Source organism: Ovis canadensis, chromosome 21 (assembly GCF_042477335.2).
Source record: "Ovis canadensis isolate MfBH-ARS-UI-01 breed Bighorn chromosome 21, ARS-UI_OviCan_v2, whole genome shotgun sequence".
NCBI lineage: Eukaryota > Metazoa > Chordata > Mammalia > Artiodactyla > Bovidae > Ovis > Ovis canadensis.
The window spans coordinates 48,253,099-48,273,836 of record NC_091265.1 but is presented as its reverse complement, the minus strand read 5'-3'; the positions used below and the strand labels follow the sequence as shown (position 1 = coordinate 48,273,836).

Sequence of the window (20,738 nt, the reverse complement as noted above, 5' to 3'; positions counted from 1 at the left end):
TATTGATCATTTCAGACAGTAAAAGCAAATCATTTTGGGGCCTTAATTTTTGTTCTTATTGTTTTCCTATGTGACCACCTGATCATTAGATAGCTGGGCAGTCAGATAAATAGAATCAGCTGAAGAACTTCAGGTGCAGATTCTAGAATCAGGTTTCTAGAAATCCAGTAGGTCCTATGGGGGGTGGGGAAAAACCTGTTTTGTTTTTTTTTTAACCTGTCTTTTTTAAGCTACTCATTTTATTCTGATGCCCAGTGGTCCATGTTTGTGTGGTTCTATTACACACTCTCTGAGGAGCACCTGCTTTTGGCTTCTGAGGAGGGCCCTGAGATGTATAGGGAATGAAGAGCTGTTTGGTTGTGTCAGGGGTCCAGTAGTTCTGATGGTAACATCTTTTTTTCATAGTAAAACTCAGAACGGCTGAAATGGAGTATGTGGTAAATATTGATACTGATTTTAAAACATTTATTTTTTATTCAGTTGTTTTTGCAGTAATGTGATATATGCATTTTTGAAAAAGTCTTGTGATTTTACAAACCTTGTACTGAAAATAAAAGGTAAAAAATAGGGTTGCACAAATCATTCAAAATCTGTACAGCTTTCTACCCAGAGCACTAATAAAAGCAATAACATTTCTAATAACAGAGGACAGTTTAAAAGATATGTCAAATCGTGAGTTAGTGAAGAAGTAATACAGTAGATGTAGGATTTTACCTTTAAAGAAGGGTGATGGATGGTTGATAGAGCAAGCGGCAGAATGAGGGGCTGAGAGTGCTGAGTCACAGACACAGAGGAGACGTGCATCAAACGGAGGAAGCGCTGTGCAAAAGGCCTGGACACCGGCCGGGGCCAAAGTGAACCAGCAGCACCGCGGCCAGAGTGGGCATCGCGTACAGTTTGCCGACCCCCAAATTTTGCCACCACACTCCCCCGGGTAGTGAACTTGGTGTTAAACTGGACATACCTGGCTGAAGACATAATACGTGGGAAAAATTGTTACATACAATCTGAGTCATAGTGACACATTGCCCTACTTACCAACCTCATGTGAACTAATTCACGTTACAGAAACCTGTTGGAGCAGGAAGATCATACTTGGTGCCCGTTTTGGGGCAGGCCTCGTGATTAAGTGTGTGAGTTCAGGCTCCTTCCACCCTCGTGTTCCTTAGGTAGATCACTCTCCCTCTTTATGCCTGTTTCTTTTGTATTTTTAAAAGTATTTTGAAAGTGTTTCTGTAAGTGCTGTGGGAAAGCAGAAAGAAGAATGCTTGGACTGGGAAATAATTTGAAAATTTCCTTCGCAATGAACCTAAGAGGTTAGTACCACTTACAAATTGTGTGACTTTGGGGAAAGCCTCAGTTTCCTCACGTGTAATTCAGGGACAATGTTTTGATTGCAGCATGTGACTAGAATTAATATGAGATGCTATGTGAAAATTTACCATCCAGTTGTAAGATAGAAGAAGGAAACATGCGTTTCTGAAGTTAAGTTTCCTAGGTAACTTCAGAGTAGACCTTCAGATTACTTCTAACTTCTAAAGTACTGGGATCTCTGAAGTTTGTATAAGTTGCTAGTATTTATTTTCAGTTCCTGTCACAAATGTTTCTCTGGCCTTTCACTCTTTTCAGCTGTAAGTAGCCACTGGCCAAATTTTTCTTTACTATCATGTTATAGATATTTTCAGCAGATACTCATTCAGGTGAATGTTCTTAATTTCGAGAAACTAGCCTAAGAAAAAACGTCAACAACAGCATAAGAATTACCCCCGTATAAGTTTACTACCTGTGTCTATGCAGCTGAGCCTTCTGTCACTTTGGCATCATTTGCTGAATGTTTCGAGGAAGGGTCTTAGTGCCCTGACTGATAGCCCCAATTTTTCTGGTTGATTATTTTCATCTATTTCAGGTTAATCTTTAAGAAATTAAGACATTTACTTTTTGCCCTCCTCCTTTTTGCCCTCATATTGCCCTAGGTGATCAGGGACTTCATTTCATCCAGCTCTTCCTCCTTCCCCATCCCTCTTATAAAAAAAATTTTTTTTGCACTGCTGATTTCAAGTAAATTAAGTTCTAATTAAAATAATTTTCACCTTAAGGTTTGAATGCTCAACAAGCTTGACACTCTCAAAGATAATTTGCTTTTCAGATGGTTGTTCATCAAACAGATCTCTAAGTAGGTTATGAGTCATTGTTCCTAATGAGTGTGTGCAGATCCTTGAACTGTTTTGGGGCAGAGAAAAGGACTGAGGATCTCTGTTTTAAAGCTGCACTTGCAGAAATAGCCTCAGTTTTTTCCTTGGAAAACAATGCTGTAAATGACCATAGTGTCTGGTTTGTTTATTCCCAGTGTTGCACCTGTGTTTATTATTAAGCTATTTTATGTTAGACTATGCAGTTATTGATATTATAATGAATTCAATTCTCAGTGCTTTTTCTTAGAAGTTTATAGTTTTCTAAAATCTATTACTTCAGATGTAAAATTGCTACCCTTCACTTAGTTTAGTTTCTTTTACTAAAGTGTTATTCACTTTGAAATATGTCAGAGTGCTTTGAAAATAGTAAATCACTTTAGTGATCTAAGGTGATATTTTTGTTTTGCTGGTATGGTATCTTCTTTGTATGTTATATTTGTACATGACAGAATGGGTGATAATCACTGGCATGTTATTGGATGCTGGCAGAAAAATCAGTGCCTCCTGAATTGCCTTTTCCATTTGTTCACTTAAAGATGCCTTGTTACTTTGTGGATATGCTTGCTATTTGTAGAATCTTTCACTGTTGTAATAGTTCTTTGACTTGAAGATTCTGAAACACTGGCCAAATAGTTAATAGTGTTTTCTTGTGAGGGAAGGAGGTAGAGAGGAGATTGTCTAGTTCTCCTTGGCAAATCTATGTTACTTGACACTAACATGTTGGATTTCCAAGCTCATGAAGGTTTTTTAATGTTTATTCCTCTGTATTATTGTGAGTCCAAATTTTTTCAGCTTTGCAGCCTTATACATATTTCTTTGATCTCGTGATTCCTGCTAACCAATTAATATCAATTGTTTAAGAGCTGGTGAACTAGGCTTAAAATACTAGAATGTGATAGTCCTGCATTTCATCAATTTTCACATAATTGGTAATTTATTCCAGAATATCAGTTGTTCCTTTTTCATGCTCAGATAGGAGTGATTTTAATGTTTCTGTCCTTTTAAGAATATAGTTCACACAGCTTTCATGCTGCCTTCTAAAATAGTAGGAACTAATTGGTGGCAGACATCTTGGTATTAGTCATAGACTGTTCAGATGCATGCAGGTATTGCCATTGTCCTAGGCAGGTTGTGTAGGAGGGACGTGGAATGTCATAGTTGATAGCAGAGATTGCAAGAGCCCTTCTAGGTTAGAAGTTAAACAACAATGGAAGCTTTTTAATGTGCTGTACCTTGGAGAGCTACCCTACTATGCCTGGTGAAGTCATACAAGACTATATTATCTGTGGCACTTAGCTTACTCTTGTCTTAGGATTTTCTATCATTTTACAACTTTGCTGTTTATTTGATTACTGTTTATTTTAGAAGGCTGGTAGATAAGGCAGAAAACATGAGACTAAAGCAGTCAATATAGCCTTTAGGAATTAATGCCTGTAAAGGAAATAAGAGCTCAAGGAACCGGTAGAACAACACTACTGGGAGAGATAGAATCAGCAAGGCCTGGAATGCTAGAGATCATACAGGACCTTATTTCTTCAGCAGATGTGTAGCAACAAAGGAAGAGAGGAAATCCTTAAATCTCAAGATTATTAACTAAAGTATTAGCTAAAATATCATGTGTGAACTTCCCAATTCAGACAAACCGTGTTAAAAAAAAAGCTTTGTGCACTGACTGGGTATTTGTGATATTTCTTCAAGTGAGATAATAATATTTTAGTAATTTTAAAGAAGCCCTTATGAAAATTTTGTTTCCTCTTCTAAGGAGTTTAGCATTTTCTTCTAGATCCTAAATCTCGATTCATGAAACATTTTAAATTATACCTTCCATTTTTAAAGCATCTTTTATTTACAAATGTTGTGTTCCATGGGTACTTTTATATACTGTTTCGTCTATTCACTTTGATTGCAGTATGATTGGGTATGTTTATTCTGTTCAGATGAGGAAGTTGAGCTTCAGAGATCTTAAGTAAATTGCCCATATTCATACAGGTAATAAGTGGCACCAAAGGAATTTGAGTTATCTGGTCTTCATTAAATTAAAAAAAAAATCCAACATTATTTCTAAAATGGAAACCATAGACTCAAAATCAGTACTGTTTTCAGTTGCTTTGTGTTTCACTTCAGTGCTACCTGTAATAGTGAAATGGTAGCTTAATGAATTGTGTATCAATTCACCAAGTAAACATCAGTTCAGTTCAGTTCAGTTGCTCAGTCGTGTCCGACTCTTTGTGAACGCATGAATAGCAGCATGCCAGGCCTCCCTGTCCATCACCAACTCCTGGAGTCCACCCAAACCCATGTCCATTGAATTGGTGATGCCATCCAACCATCTCATCCTCTGTCGTCCCCTTCTCCTCCTGCCCTCAATCTTTCCCAGAATCAGGGTCTTTTCAAATGAGTCAGCTCTTCGCATGAGGTGGCCAAAGTATTGGAGTTTCAGCTAACATCAAGTTAGTTCAGTTTCTGCTTATCACAGCAAAGGCATAGTGATATAACATGAAGATTGTGAATCGACACTTAAAGACAGCTTTATTATTTTGCAAATACTGCTTGAGACAGCATAAAATGTCATTTTTATCATTATATCTTTTCATTATATTCATTGATATCTATGGTATGTTGAGATGGAAACTTAGCCTTCAACTATTCAAGAGAAGAAACTAGAGTAGATCTTTTAATTCATGAAGTTAATTTATTTAAAACTAAAAACTGAAATAGCTAATATATTTTTATATTAAAAATTAAACATTGTAGATAAATTTAAAGATGAAAGTAAGAATTGCCCATAGTCTTCTGTTGTGTAGATTGCCAAGCTTTTTTTCTATATGTGTGTGTATTGAAAATATGATTTTTCTTATAATGGAATCACATAAAAAATTTTTTTTTGTAGTTACTGATTCCAAACAAATACAATGGTTAAAAATTGCATTGGAGGAGTCCAGTTGAAGTATTTTTCTTCAACCAATATTATTTATATGAGATGATTCTAGAATGTGTAATAATTGATGGTAGGTAGTGATTCAGTGAAAACATAGCCTGAGATTATGTTTATTGCAAGTAATTTTCTACATTTATAATGAGCATTTTATATATATATATATATATTTAAAACTTGAATACCAGAAAGTATGCCTTTAATCTTTGTTTATTTGGATAAAGATGTAGAACTTAATTTAAAACGATAGACCATTTCACTTGAGTTTTGAGAGAACTTTTTCATATACTTGTGTAATTTGCACCTAATATCACTTATTAAGAAGATTGAAACTATCATGCTGAATTGACTTAAGATCTAATTTTATATGCACTTACTTTGTAATGCATAAGCTTTTAGTTCTGATTTTTTATTTTGCATTCTTCACATTCAGAAAAGGAATTCAGGTAATTAGAAAACAACCTCTTAATTTAATTGAGTTTGGTTTTCTTTTACTTATTAAATTACTACTCTTTTTAAAATAATGGTAAAAATTACAGAGTTAAGCCAGACATTTGCAGGTTGAGATTTCTTACTCTTCAGTGTTTGTATAATCACAGTGACGAAAACATTTTATGGCTTCAGTGATGATGATGAAAATGATGGCTATCATTTCTGGGCCAGGTCTTATGAACTGAATAATATGATAATTGTATTACATGCATTATTTCTAATACATACATTAACCTTGCAGGGTTGTTATTACTCTTTTAGAGATCACCAAACTGAGACTCAATTTAAGTTACTTGCCTCAAACCACACGATTTGTAAACAGCATGGTTGAGATTTGAGTCTCTGACTTCAAAATATTGATACTCCCAATTCTATTGAAAAACTGTTTTTTTCCCCCTAAGTTTTATAATCAGCTTTTTGAAATGAAACTAATTTTTTTCATGAATATGTTTTTGTGATGACATATTCACGTAGCCATTTTGTTTGGAAATTTTATTTAGTTCTTTTGAACAGTTCAGAGTTAGTGCTCTCTCTAAATACATGTTTCTACTAAGCAAAATCTTCTCTAACATGAAATGTTCCATTTTCTAGCCAAGTAGACAAAGCTTGTCCACAGAATGCTTCACAGCTATGATTCTACAATAGATACACCACATGGCTCTTCAGAAAATTATGTATTCTAAACGTGAAATGTGTGTCTGACTGTAGTGTATCCATGTGTATCAAAGAATTGTATTAGAAAAATTGAACAAGAATCCTTCTAAGATATTTTCAATGACTGAAGATTTTCCTCTAATGTAAAAAGTACCATATAAAATGTTCAAATGTCATCCATTATCAACCATTCTTCTACTATGTATTCATTCTACATTTTAATGGCTTTATATCTTCAAATTGTTTTTCTCTTAAAAAAAAAAAGCGTTCTACTTTGGGATTCTTAAACTGTTGCTAAGAATGCTTTTCCCCTTCCTATAGGAATTGGGAGCTTCTCTTTCCCTCAACTTCTTTGCCTGTTGGTCAGTAGAAGATGAAGAATCAGCTGGTTCTTAAACTACTGATAGGGACTTTTGGGATTTAGGTCAGGAACTTGTGCTCTGAAAAGTTTGCGGTGGGAGTGGTATCCGGTCAGATTTTAAACCAATCAGGGAAAAGGGTTAAATCCCCGCTATGGGCTGTAAGAATGGCCCTCTCAACCTCTGGTGGCCACAGGTCCCACTCTGCTTGGTTTCTTAACTGCCCCTACCTTTGATTTTTACTAGATATTTCTAAGCTACCAAAGAAGAGAACAAAGAAGAACGACCACATGTTGATTCTGAATTTAAACACTTTTTTTTTTTTTTGTAAAGCTTCTGATAGCACAGTCAGAACTGTGAGAACAAGTCTTGAACGAACGACTGCCTGGTGCATAAGTCAGCTTGGGAGGAGAGGAAGGAGGCTCTGCCTGCAGCGGGGATGCGGGGTGGAAAGGTGGGAATCTGATGTAACAGCAGGACTGGAAGAGGAAACTTCCCGATGCTTCATATTAGCCAGACTGCTCGTGATGTTCTGTGTGCAAATGCCACTTAATGGTGTACTTTTTCATGTTTGAAAGTGCTTGAGGAAGGGAGACAAATGAACCATGAGAGTGAAAGAGTGAAATAAATGATTAGAAGGAAAGATGTATAGGATCTATGAAACCACATGATTTTTTGCTAAATTGCCCTGCACAAAGGTTATACCAATATGTATTCCCACCAACAGTGTATATTCATTTTCCCACATCTTCTTCCAGACAGCTTGTTAAAACTTTAAAAAATCTTTGCCTGATAGATTAAAAAGGCATCTTATTGTGGTTTTTTTTTTCATTTTTATTGAGTGAAGTAAATAAGTTTTATTATGTTTTTATGATTCTTTCATGTCTTTCTGTTATTATTCTATTTATGCCTTTTGCCTGTTTATCTTTTGGGTTGTTGGATTTTAAAGATTTATAGGCACCTTATATATATGTGTGTGTGTGTGTGTGTGTGTATAAGAAATTAACCCATTGTGATAGGTTCCAAATATTTTTACTTAATTAATTACAGTTGACTTTATTCATAATTAAAGACTTTTTTTTTTGGTTAGGGAAGATTTTTAAATTTGTATGTAGTAAAATGTATCAGTCTTTTGTGGTTTCAAGGCTTCTTAAAGTTATATTTAGAAAGGACTTCCTCACAGTGAAGTGAACAAAAGATTTCCCATGATTTTCTTTTATGGTTTTATCTTTACATTTAAATCTTTGATCCACTGGGAATTTATTTCCGTGGATGAAATGAGGAAGGGGTTAAATTTAATTCTGTCTCCTCACTATCTCTTTGGAATCACCAACGTGGTCAGTAGATTAAAACTATATAGTTTTTGGAGCAACAAAATTAAAATAGTAACACATATATAAATTGTAGTTTTGTGGAACGGAAAGGTACCTTATAAACAAAGTCAGCTGGATGGTTCATTTCCTGTATTTTCAAATATGAAAATTCAAGGATGTCCCAGTAGATGCCTTTTAAAGTTTTATCTGGTCAGATTTAGTGTAAAACCAGGCTTGTCAGTAAAAGGCAGACACCCGTACCTGGGTGGTTGGTACCAGCATGGCTGTTTTTTAAGTAACAGTTGTGCTGTTGCTGGTTTTGGAGATGCTGTACTTTTCACTCACTTCCCAGCGAGTCATTTTACTGCTCCTCTGTGCGTCTGCATTTTAAGTTATGTGTAAAAATGTTGCATGCTTCTATTTCTGTAATTGTCAGCATCTTTTAATTTATGATACTTACTTTTTTTTTTCCCTTTAAAAGGCCATGAACAGGCCAGGCTGTTGTGTTCCACTTTGGATACCTGAGCAAAGGTGTATATGGCAGTTATTTTTGAGGGGAAGGAAAGATGGGTGTAATATTAGAAGGCATGAAGATGGGCAAGTCCCTAGACCTTGCTTATCTTCTCTGTATATTGAGAAGAGAAGAGAACTTTAATTTAGAATTAAATTTATTAAATAAATTAAATAATTAAATTAATAAATTAATTAAATTTAGAATCTAAATTAAATTTAGAAGTTTAATTAGGTCACATTTGTTTTTTTGTTTGGTTTCCATTACTCTAGGAGGTGAATTTAAAAAGAAATCAGAAAGTGTTCTATGTTTTCTTCTAAAGGTTTTATAGTGCCCAGTCTTACATTTAGGTCCTTAATCCATTTTGAGCTTATTTTTGTACACCATGTTAGAGAATGTTTTACCAGCACTACTTACTGAAGAGACTGTCTTTTCTCCTTTGTATGTTCTTATCTCCTTTATGGAGGAAACCTATATGTCTCTGATATTCTTGTTTCCTCCTCTTATGGAGGAAATCATAAACAAAATGAAAAGACAACCTATAGAATGGGAGAAAATATTTGCAAATGATGTACCTGACAAGGGATTAATTTATAAAATACACAGTAGCTCATACAGCTCAATATTAAAAAAACAGAACCCAATCAGAAATGGGCAGAAGACCTAACTAGACATTTCTGCAAAGAAGACATGTAGATGGCCAACAGGCATGTGAAAAAATGCCTGACATCACTAATTAATTGTTAGAGAAATTCAAATCAAAAGTATAATGAGGTAGATATCACTTTACTCTGGTCAAAATGGCCATCATCAAAAAGTCTACAAATAATAAATGCTGGAGAGGGTGTGGAGAAAAAGGAATCCTCCTCCCAGTTGGTGGGATTGTAAATCGGTACAGCTATTATGGAGAACAGTATGGAAGTTCCCTAAAAGACTACAAGTAGAGTTTCCATATGATCCTGTAGTGCCACTCCTGGGCATATATCTGGAGAAAACTGTAGTTAAAAAAGATACATGCACCGCAGCGTTCATAGCACTATTTACAATACCCAAAACATGGAAGCAACCTGAATGTCCATTGACTGATGAATGGATAAAGAAGATGTGGTACCTGTATACAATGGAATATTACTCAGCTTAAGTTAAAAGGAGTAATGCCATTTGCAGCAACATGGATGGACCTAGAGATGATCATACTGAGTGAAGGAAGTCAGAGTCAAATGTCACATGATATTGCTTATATCTAATAAAAGAAATACAAATGGACTTATTTACAAAATTGAAGTAGGCCCACAGACTTAGAAACCAAATTTATAGTTACCGAAGGAGAAAAACAGGAGGAGGGATAAATTAGGAGGTTGAGATTAACATATATACCCTACTATATAAAATAGATAACCAACAAACACCTAGTATATAGCACAGGGAACTATTCTCAATAATTTTGTCATAGTCTGTAAGGGAAAAGAGTTTGAAAAAGAATACACAGACACACGCACTCACACACATATGTATAACCGAATCACTGTGCTATACAATTGAAACTAACATGACATTGTAATTCAGCTGTACTTCAATTTAAGGGGAATGTGAATAGAATTTGTATCCTACTGTTGTGTGAAAATTGTATAAATTTTAATTATGTTAAATTGGCTCACAGTGCTTTTGAGGTCTGCTATATCTAATAAAAATTAAAAAAATAATAAAGTCTGAGGTAGAAAAAGGATATAGGTAAGAAAATTCAACTTAATAGCTAGAAAGCTTGAGAAGAGAGAAATAATTATTAAAAGAATAGGAACTGGTGAAAACTCATCTTCATTTGGGTTGTGTGTTTGGTTATGTAGGTCACACAGCCTAAAGGAGTGGGAGGGGTCCGGTGTCCCAGGTGTAGCAGTCTGACACATTGAGGGTGCTTCGTGGGACTTCCTGTCTTTGCCTCAGCTGTAATTAACCTTGCACGTAACAGCCTGTGGCCCCGCATGATCACGTTATTACTGGCGCCCCAGCCGCATACCTGTGTGTACATCAGTAGAGCTGAACAGCCTGGACACCGCTGTGCTTTTGCCCATGCCTTGAGGTTTGAACTTCTAAAACACAAGATGGAGACCGAAAGTGAGAGTAGCGCATCGGGAGATGACAGCGTGTTCTGGTTGGATTCGGAAGTTATAACCCAGGTGACTGGCAGTGAAGAGGGAGAAGGGGAAGAGCATTTCAGGTAATACGGAATTCACAGTCCGTTCTTTCTCTCTGTCTCACCTTTGTCCCTCTCCCCGCCTCCCTCTTCTGTGCTCCCCAACCCCCCTATCCTCTTTGTTTTAACCTCTTTTCAGTAAGATTTCTTTTCTCTGGGGGAAGATTTGGAGCTGAAGAGGACGGGTTTCTAGTTGTGTATATAGCATTCTTCATTCCACAGCTTGCCCAGAGCTTGTAAAAGGCATTTTAAATGACTTGTTAGAACACCAGGAAGAGAAGGTGTTAGACAGGTTTTGTAGTAGCATTTCAGGAATTTCAGGTAGAGACTCATAATGAACTATTACCCCTTCCTGTATCTGATTTGTACCTAACAGAAGTGACTTGGATCTGAATCTAAGAGATTTTTCTTTCTCTTTTTCCTTGCAATATGTTCGTGTGTGTGTGTGTGTGCGTGTGTGTGTGGCTGCTTTTGTTCCCTTATTCATGTGTATGAAACATTTTGATTATGTCCACCGATTAATTATTTCATGGATCAAAGCCTCTGACCTTATATTTCACCCACCTTATAGCTCTCCTCCTCCCACCTGCCCCAGCAAATCTCTCTTGGTTTGATCTCTAAGTGTATCTTCATAAATGAAGTATTTGGGAAGGCCACCTGATTAAGCAGCTCTCCAGGTTCAGTGCATTAGTGAAGAAAGAGGTCTCACCCCCCTTGTACACACAGTACCATTTGTGTATTAATTTTGTTGTGCTGTTACAAATTTTAGGAGGCCTTATTCTGGCTTTTCTTTTTCAACAGGTGTTAACAAATTAATTCTTTTGGAGATACTAAAAAAAAAAAACCTCGAAGAAGTTTATACTACATATTATCACTGCCACCCACATGGGCAATTAAAACACCTTTTACAATTTTATCTATGGGTAGTTGGGTAGGAGACTGGATCATTATTTTCATCAGATCTTGTCTTTAGTATTTGAAAAAGAGTTTTTCTTTCTCAAAGGATTTTTTTATTCACAGATTTTCCTTTTAAAGTCTAGGTTAAATGACAGATGAGATTGAATATTGGGGCTTCCCTGGTGGCTCATTCTGTAAAGAATTTGCCTGTAATGCAGGAGACCTGGGTTTTGACCTTGGGTAGATCCTCTGGATAAGGGAATGGCTACCCACTTCAGTATTATAGGCTGGAGAATTCCATGGACAGAGGAGGCTGGTGGGCTACAGTCCATGAGGTTGCCAGAGTCAGACATGACTGAACGATGACTAACACTTCACATACATCACATTGAATGTTAGGAACTCTTGATAACCACTGATTAACAAATTTAGTGTGGGTTAAAATGAATAGGAAATATGTTTTAAATTTTAAAGAATAATTCACAGTGTTCAAAGTATGAAAGTATGAAAATGAATGTTTTATTAGCATGTGAAAGTCTGTTTTTGCGTCAACTTTTTCATTCTCTCTATAGTTTTTATTTTAGCCTCTCTTACTGGCCTAAGCTACTTCTCTCCCAAGGTGTGCTGATGTTTCATATCACATATTCCATAGTTTTAAATATGCTCCGTGTGTCATGAACAGTCAGTGGGAATAAGGTATTTATTGTGTGAGAACTGTTTGGCCTCATGTTAAAGTCATGGAAGTTATTTTAGCCTGTTTGTCAAAGGAGGAGACAGCCATGTCCTTGTTGTAATGGACTTGGTTCCAAGATCCTCCCTTTGCTTGTGAGGCAACAGGAGGCTCTCTGGGGTTTTCTTTCGACAGTTCGTCCGTGTAGGCCTGAGTTTTTCTTCTCCTTAGGACCATGGGACCACATTTTCATCCCCGAGAAACTGAGCTAGGTGGTGCATTGTTTTAGGAAACCATGACACCGTAGGGCATTTGTCCTGTTGACAATATTATTTCATATCTGACTGTCATCATGACTCTCCCAAACCAAGTATGCCTTTGAGATTTGATCTTATTTTATTTATAAGGGTGACAGAGATCAAGGCAAGGCCACGTTTCATGTAGTCTTTCTCACCTATTCAGCAGTCAGACATGAGGAAATGCGCAGCAGAGTGCTTGCATGGCGTTCGCCTTGATGTTCCAGCTGAGATGCCTTGCAGAAAAAATGTGTGTGGGTATCGAAGATCAGGGTTGGATAGTGGAAGTTGTGGCTGTAACCTTGAGAGAAGCTATGGTGAACTCAGTGTTGTCTGTGACAGTTGTTTTTGTAAAATCAGTTTAATAGTTAAAAAATATAGAAAAGTTTTACCTGTTTCTTTAAAATCTGTGCTGATATACATTAACTAACCTGTTGTTATGATTACGGTCTAATTAATTTCCATGCGAGCACACACTCAGAAAAAGGGCAGAAGACTGTGTGCTATTCTTTTTCTCCGAATAACTTACGAATTAGATTTAAGTTCATTCTTTTTTTTTTTTAATATTTTTTTAAAACTTTTTAAAACTTTGTTTTGGGGTATAGCCAATTAACAAGTAGGTATTGTTATTTCCCATTTTCAGATGAGGAAATTGTAGCTCAGACAGCCACATAAACCATATGTGTAGATAAGTGTAACTAATATTGAAAGTTTTATTAAAAATTTTCTTCAGTTTTATTAAAAATTTTTTTATATCTGCTGCTAAATGTTATTTTTTAGTAAATAACAACCTTTAAGAAGCTACAGCTTAGTTCTCAGTTCTGAAATTCCTTCTCTGAGGAATTTTTGAGCACTGGTGATGTATCAGTTATACAGCCAACATGAAAGTGAAATAGCGCATACAGTAATGTGACCTTTTAAAGATGTGACCTGGAGGACACCTGGGAATTATTACTGACTCACGGTCATGAGAGGGTCTAGTTTTTTGGCATTTGAGGGCGGAAAGATTTATCATAGGACCTTGATTAGTGTTCTCTAGTATCACATTATTGTAGATACATAGCCTAGTATGTATAACAAACAATGACATAGAGTTTGAAACATTTACAGAGATGATATGTGTGTATAATTAAACCATATTTTTAGAACTCGTATACCTTTAAAAATTAGAGTCTACAGATGCACAGATCTCAGTCAGATCTTCACTTTTATCTCCATTACAAGACAGTTGTTTTTAAGAAGAGAAGCTTCTGACTCTAGTTAAGCTAGATAATTTGGCGTACATTTTAATTTTTTTTGAAATGTGTTTGTTGGTTTATAGCATCATAAAGCTAATAATAAGTGGTTCATGTATCTGATTGGTTGGTTGGTTGCTTGCTTTATTCATTCTCTGCCTTATTTGAAATGAGTTAAAAGAAGATTTTGAATTAAAAGATTTTGCAGCAGTCCAAATAGGTAACAGGGGCTTGGAATATGTTAGTTCTTGTAGATCTTCTTTCAGATCTAGGATGGCTATTTTAATGGCTAAATTCCTCTGGAAACCCACAGTTCTTTGCTTTTAATATGTTTGCTGTTCTTTTGTCGTCTGTAGAAATGTTTCATTTTAGGAATCCCAGGATAGAGAGGTAGCAATAACAGCTTATCATTGACATATATATCAGTATCACACCCAGACCTATTTTAAACTCTGTGATTTTTCATAGTCATCACACCCTTAATAATCTGTTATGTACAATACCAAAAAAAAAAGGTGTATTTTGCAAAAAAACAAAAAAGATATTTCTATTACTCTGTAACTTTGGGTGTGTGATCTGGAGTATAGTTACTCCCTGAAATATTCTTTCAATATGAAATGTAACTTTCACTCAAAGTCATCTCATCAGTGTCACAGAAATAGTAAATTTAATGGCAGTCGGAGTCAGATATGAACAAAGCTTAATCTCAGAAAATTTTGTTCAGTGTTGGAGTCTAGCCATTAGGCTGTCTTTGTTAATGTGTGAAATGAGTCTGTCTTAACCATGAAGCATGCCAGTGCAAGACTTTCTTGGTATTTCACTAATTAAACTCTTCGGGATGGAATCCAGGGTGAGCCTTTCTTACATCTGTCTGTATGAGGTTTTTTTTTTTTTTTTTTTTTTAATGTACAAGAAGGGCCTGAGAGCACAGAAAATTATAAAACTATATCAGAGTTCTTGGTTATTAAGTTGTGTATTTAAAGTGAAAAATTTTTAATCTTATTTCTCCTTAAGTTTTGGACTCAGCTTAAGCATTTAGTTCAGTTTAGTCGCTCAGTCATGTCCACCTCTTTGCGACTCCGTGAATCGCAGCACGCCAGGCCTCCCTGTCCATCACCAACTCCCGGAGTTCACTCAAACTCACGTCCATCGGGTCGGTGATGCCATCCAGCCATCTCATCCTCTGTCGTCCCCTTCTCCTCCTGCCCCCAATCCCTCCCAGCATCAGAGTCTTTTCCAATGAGTCAACTCTTTGCATGAGGTGGCCAAAGTACTGGAGTTTCAGCTTTAGCATCATTCCTTCCAAAGAAATCCCAGGGCTGATCTCCTTCAGAATGGACTGGTTGGACCTCCTTGCAGTCCAAGGGACTCTCAAGAGTCTTCTCCAATACCACAGTTTAAAAGCATCAATTCTTCGACGCTCAGCCTTCTTCACAGTCCAACTCTCACATCCATACGTGACCACTGGAAAAACCATAGCCTTGACTAGATGGACCTTAGTAGGCAAAGTAATGTCTCTGCTTTTGAATATGCTATCTAGGTTGGTCATAACTTTTCTTCCAAGGAGTAAGCGTCTTTTAATTTCATGGCTGCAATCACCATCTGCAGTGATTTTGGAGCCCCCCCAAATAAAGTCTGACACTGTTTCCACTGTTTCCCCATCTATCTCCCATGAGGTGATGGGACTGGATGCTATGATCTTCGTTTTCTGGAATTTGAGCTTTAAGCCAACTTTTTCACTCTCTTCTTTCACTTTCATCAAGAGGCTTTTAGTTCCTCTTCACTTTGTGCCATAAGCCCCCCTAAACAGTCAATTGCACGTTCAAACAGTAATTAAAATTCCTTGAAACATTTAAAGCTCTGTTTATAAATGTAATACAGTCAATTTCTTTTAAAATATATATATAAAATGACAAACCTGGGAAGACTACAATCAGAACAAGCAAAATCTTTCTAGATAGTTAATTTTAGAAGTCGCCTGTTGTATTTTTACTTTCCGTTAGTGATTAGCTTCCTTTCCACGCTCTCATATTTTCAAGTCAGTTTCTTTCACTCACATGTGCTGTTTGCCCTCATCTTGGCTCTCTGTTTTCTTCCCTGTTTCCCTTCCTTTTAAGATAAGGTCTTTAGAGTACTTCTCTCAGCCCCGTGATTCCCCATGAATCTTTTGTTTATCACCATTTTGCCCCTGCTTCCCTGGTGGCTCAGTAGTAAAGAATCCTTCCTCCCGCAATGCAGGCAACGCAGGTTCAATCCCTGGCTCGGGAAGATGCCCTGAAGAAGGGAAGGGCAACACACTCCAGTATTCTTGCCTGGGAAGTCCCATGGACAGAGCAGCCTGGTGGGCTATAGTCCATGGGGTCGCGAAGAGTCAGACATGACTTGGTGACGGTACGACAAATTCTGTCCCCATCCCCAAGCCCAGTGTTTTACTGAAATGATTTTACTATTTTTTGCCATTCAGTCAGATTTAATTATATGTGTCATTGTTTCCTCTCCTTTTTTTTTTATCATATTCCATCTTAAAGTGTCTGTTCTGGTCCATCTGTTATTTAGTTGATTTTTCTTGAATCTTTTGTTCAGATAAGTTATGAGTGATGTACTCTGATTTCTGGCCTACAGTCACTGCTATTTTTATTTATTTTTTTCTTTTCCTTTGTAGGTAACTTACTCTTTCTGAATGCTTGTAAAATTTTCTTTTTATTCTTAATTATGTGTATTTTGTCATCAAATCTTCAATTGGACCTCAGTGACTTTCAGTCTATAGATATACGTCTTCATATTAGGAAAGATTTTTAGAATTTTATTATTAATTTAATTGTTACCTTTTTTATCAGTAATAATTTTCTCCTCATGGAATCTATCTATTGCGTATTTGATCTCCTTAGTGTTTCTTTCATGATGTATCTGTCGTTGTTGTTTTTCAGTTGCTAAGTCATGTCTGTTTGTGACCCCGTGGACTGAAGCACACCAGGCTCCCCTGTCCTTCACCATCTCCCTGAGTTTGCTCAAACTCATGTTCATTGAGTCGGTGATGCCATCCAACCATCTCATCCCCTGTTGTCCCCTTCTCCTCCTGCCTTCCATCTTTCCCAGCATCAGGGTCTTTTCCAATGAGTCAGCTCTTTGCATCAGGTGACTGATTTATCTTCACATTTTGATTTTATGATTTGAGGTATTTCTTATACTTGTTCTTTAGGCCATTCTTTTCATCTTTTTCTTTAGTCTTTCAGATTCAGTTTGAGTGAAGTAATTTTTACGTGTTCTCGTTCTTATGTATCACTGACTTAATATTTATATAATAATTTTGGTTATTGTCTTTTCTGCTTTAACTTTGCAGCGTTGTTCTCTAAGGATGCATGTTCTGTTTGTTCTGACTGAAAGAATCGCAGCTTTTTACTGCTCAGGTCAATATTGCCCTTCTCTGTCTCCCTCCTTCAGATTTTCTCCAGTGGTCCCATGATGCTATAGCTTCTGCCTTTCTTTTCTTAGGTGAACACACCCTTGTTAATAACCCTAGTCCCTCTAATTGATTATTAAATTTATTTACAGAGTAATTTTCCAGCTTTTATTAATTCCTTGGGGGCAAGTACCTCTTTTGTTGTGGGGAGAAGTGGGAGTATAGCCTCCTTGAACCTCTGTTATTCTCCACTGGTTTACCAGTCAGTGTGATCCCATTTGCTTCTTTGTCTTCCAGAAGTTGAAGATTTCTGGCCTGCTGATCTCACCCAATGTTAATCTTTTAAGGATTTATTTTCCTTTTATTTGGCTTACTTCCTTTTCAGAGACTTGGAGAAGGAAAGCTCTATTTCTCAACATATATGCAATCTTGAATGGGAAGTTCACTGGTAGTTTTTTTCATGGCTTTTGAGGGAAAGCTTCTGAGGGGAACATTCAGTGAGGCCGAATCTTGGTGTCTGTCACCCAGTCCAGTGGGTCTCAAGAGGTGAGAATTGCTTGTTTCAGTGTCTTCTTCAGGCTGGGAGGTGGGATCTTCTAGTAGAAAGCGGTCCATCACACCTGGAATGCCTGAGATGTGTTAATACATTGCAGTTTTCCCATTTGCAAAACAGGGCTACTAACAGTATATCCAACAGTAACCAGTTAGAAGACATAATGGAAGAAAAGGTGCCATTTTTAAGAGCAACAACAAAGATGAAATGCTCAGAAATAAACTTACTAAGGAACTGCAAGACCTATGTGAAGAAAATTTAAAATGTTGCTGAAGGACATAGAAGTTTGGAACAAAAGAAAAGATATATACCTTGTTCATAACATAATAGTCAACATCATAAAGATGTTTATTATAAAATTAATGTGATAATAAGAATGCTTTTTAAAAAACCTAGGTAAATTGGTTTTGAAATAAATTGAGCTTGACTAAGTAATTGAGTCAAGAAACTTTGGGGAGAAGAAAAAAGCAAGGCTAGGAAGAGGATTAGTGTAACCAGATGTTATGGTATGAAGTCTCAGTGATTAAAACCTTGTGGTACTGGTATGAATAGAGGGCATAGGGGGGTGAAATGAGAAGCCTGGAAATTTACCCTAATACATAGGAAGATATGGTAAAGATGGCTTCTCCAAAAGCCAACGGGAACATTATGTACTATTCAATGAATTCTTTGGGGGAAAACTGAATATGCAGCTGTGAAAAATAAGGAAAATTGGAGACCTGCCTCATACCAAGGATAATTTCCAAATGATTGAAGAAGGTATAATGTATTAAATGAAACCACGAAAAATTCAGAAGAAAACATGGGAAAATTAAAAAAAAGAAAAGGTTTTGGATCAGGGTTGGCATTTTGAAATGACTTAAAATGCAAAACTCAGAAAGGGTTATGAAATTCAGCTACATAAAATATAAAACATCTGCACTATAGAAAACAAAATAAGCAAGGACAAATGACAGCCTGTTAAAAATACTTGGAATTCTTATTACAAATGAAGAATTAATCTCTTTAAAGAATTTTAAAAGACCAAAAATCCAACAGAAAAATGGGCTACTTTATAAAAGGAATTTTTTTCATCATTGAGTATTTGCCTTTCATATATACTGAACATATCTTGAAATGATATCTTATAAACTTGTAGTATAGTTTGTAGTAGTGAAAGATTGGAAATAATTGAAGAATTCACTAGTAATGGATGAGTTAAATTATGGAATATGTATGATATTCCACAGTGCAATATTGCACAGATGTAAAAATAGCAAAGAATATATGGAAATAATAGCAAATATATGGAAAAAATAGCAAAGAATGATATGGAAAGTCCTTAAGAAAATATTAGAAAACTACACAGCAGTGTGAAACATGATACTTTTTATGTAAAAAGTGTTGCAGTCCATGGGGCTGTAAAGAGTTGGGCTCACCTTGGCTACTGAACAACATGGGCTTCCCTGATGACTCAAACAGTAAATAATCTCCCTGCAATGGGGAGACCATGGTTTGATCCCTGGGTCAGGAAGATTCCCTGGAGAAGGGAATGGCTACCCATTCCAGTGTTCTGGGGACTTCCCTGCTGGCTCACATGGTAAAGAATCTGCCTGTAATGTGGGAGAACCCTGCAATGTGCGAGACCCAGGTGTAAAGATTAGGGTGGAGATGAAGGAATAAAGTTATTCTCCTATTTTTTACACAAAAGGTAGCATATTTATACATTGCTTTTTATGGATATATTCTTTAATATGAAAAATTATATATATGAATATATATATTCATAAAGTCTAAGAGAACATATAAAGTGGGGAATTTAATGGGCAGACTGGAGACAGGGAAGGGAGGAAGATTTTTCGCTATATACCTGTTGATACTTTTTTTAAATTTTTGCATGATAAAATTGTACGTACTAAGAATTTTATGAGGCATTTTCATTTGGAAATCACCAAAACTCTGCCTTCAATAGACCTCTGTTCTGTTTTTAGTGTTAGAAGTTCAGTTTAGCGTTGGAAGTTTAGTGTTCAGTTTAGTTCACTGTTAGTGTTAGAAGTTCAGTTTCTTTATTTTCTGGGAATTCTGGGAATATTAGATTTATGTAAGCACTTATCAGACCATATAAACCAGCCGGAACAGAGCTTTAATATTTTAAGGGGCTTTACAGTCTAATTTATTAATATGCTCTGAAGGGAGGAAAGTATATTACTCCCTATGATGACAGATACTAACTTTTATCACTTACAGACACATAGCCACCTTGTAGCTTCAGTTTCACAACTTAGAACACCAAGCTGACTACTTCAGGTATGTCCCAGAGATGTTCTTCTCTTCAGTAGAATTTAAATACATTCTTTCACAAGCAGACATAAAGAGACTAAAACCAGAAATAGAAACAAAGACTCTGGGGAATCAAAGAGAAAAGCAGAGTTGTACTGCTGCTTGGGACTTACTCCAGAGATCAAGAAAAGATACGCTCGTGAGTAAGCAGTCCCTAAGGTCACTTCTCAAGAAATGTGTCTCTTAGACTTCTCTGTGGAACTTTTATACTATCAAGTATAGTTTTTTGTTGTTGTTGTTGTTATGAACAAGAATCTCAAAAAATATAAAATGAATGTGTGTCAGTATCAAATAGTTTTTTAATGAGGGAAAAAGCAAGTTGGTAAAGCTTGTTCCCACAATTTAAAGAAAGTGCTGTTGTCTCTTCTTTTTCCTTTGGATGGGAAATGTCCAGGTCTAGACGTATCCTTTGGATTGTAGTCATTGGAAGGCTTTCTTAGAAATGGGAATTCTTATCAGAGTCTTTCTTGTTTCGGTCTCTAGGAAGATGAAGTCCTCAGTACATTCTGAAGAGGATGATTTTGTTCCAGAACTACACAGAAACGTTCACCCTCGAGAGCGGCCTGACTGGGAGGAAACACTTAGTGCGATGGTAAATCAGTTTTATGCAAATGTGTGTATGTATATTTTACTTGCATAAAGAAAAGGAACAGGGGAAGCATTACTCACAGAAACAGAATTTTTTGCTGTTGCTCATTTATTCAGGAAATACCTGTTGAGC

General features: G+C 36.3%; 1 protein-coding gene across 4 annotated transcripts in view; it reads left to right on the top strand.

Moving 5' to 3' along the window:
- The window catches only part of ARHGAP32 (Rho GTPase activating protein 32), a 199,228-nt gene that overhangs the window by 61,001 nt on the left and 117,489 nt on the right, over positions 1-20,738 (top strand). For 2 of the 4 annotated variants that reach the window (XM_069565475.1, XM_069565476.1), the window contains exon 2: positions 20,501-20,609. In XM_069565475.1, the coding sequence (XP_069421576.1) occupies positions 20,505-20,609 (105 nt within the window). In that variant the 5' untranslated portion in view covers positions 20,501-20,504. Of the gene's footprint in view, positions 1-10,484; positions 10,672-20,500; positions 20,610-20,738 lie in introns of those variants that run through there. The other 2 variants (XM_069565474.1, XM_069565473.1) reach the window with 2 other exon arrangements.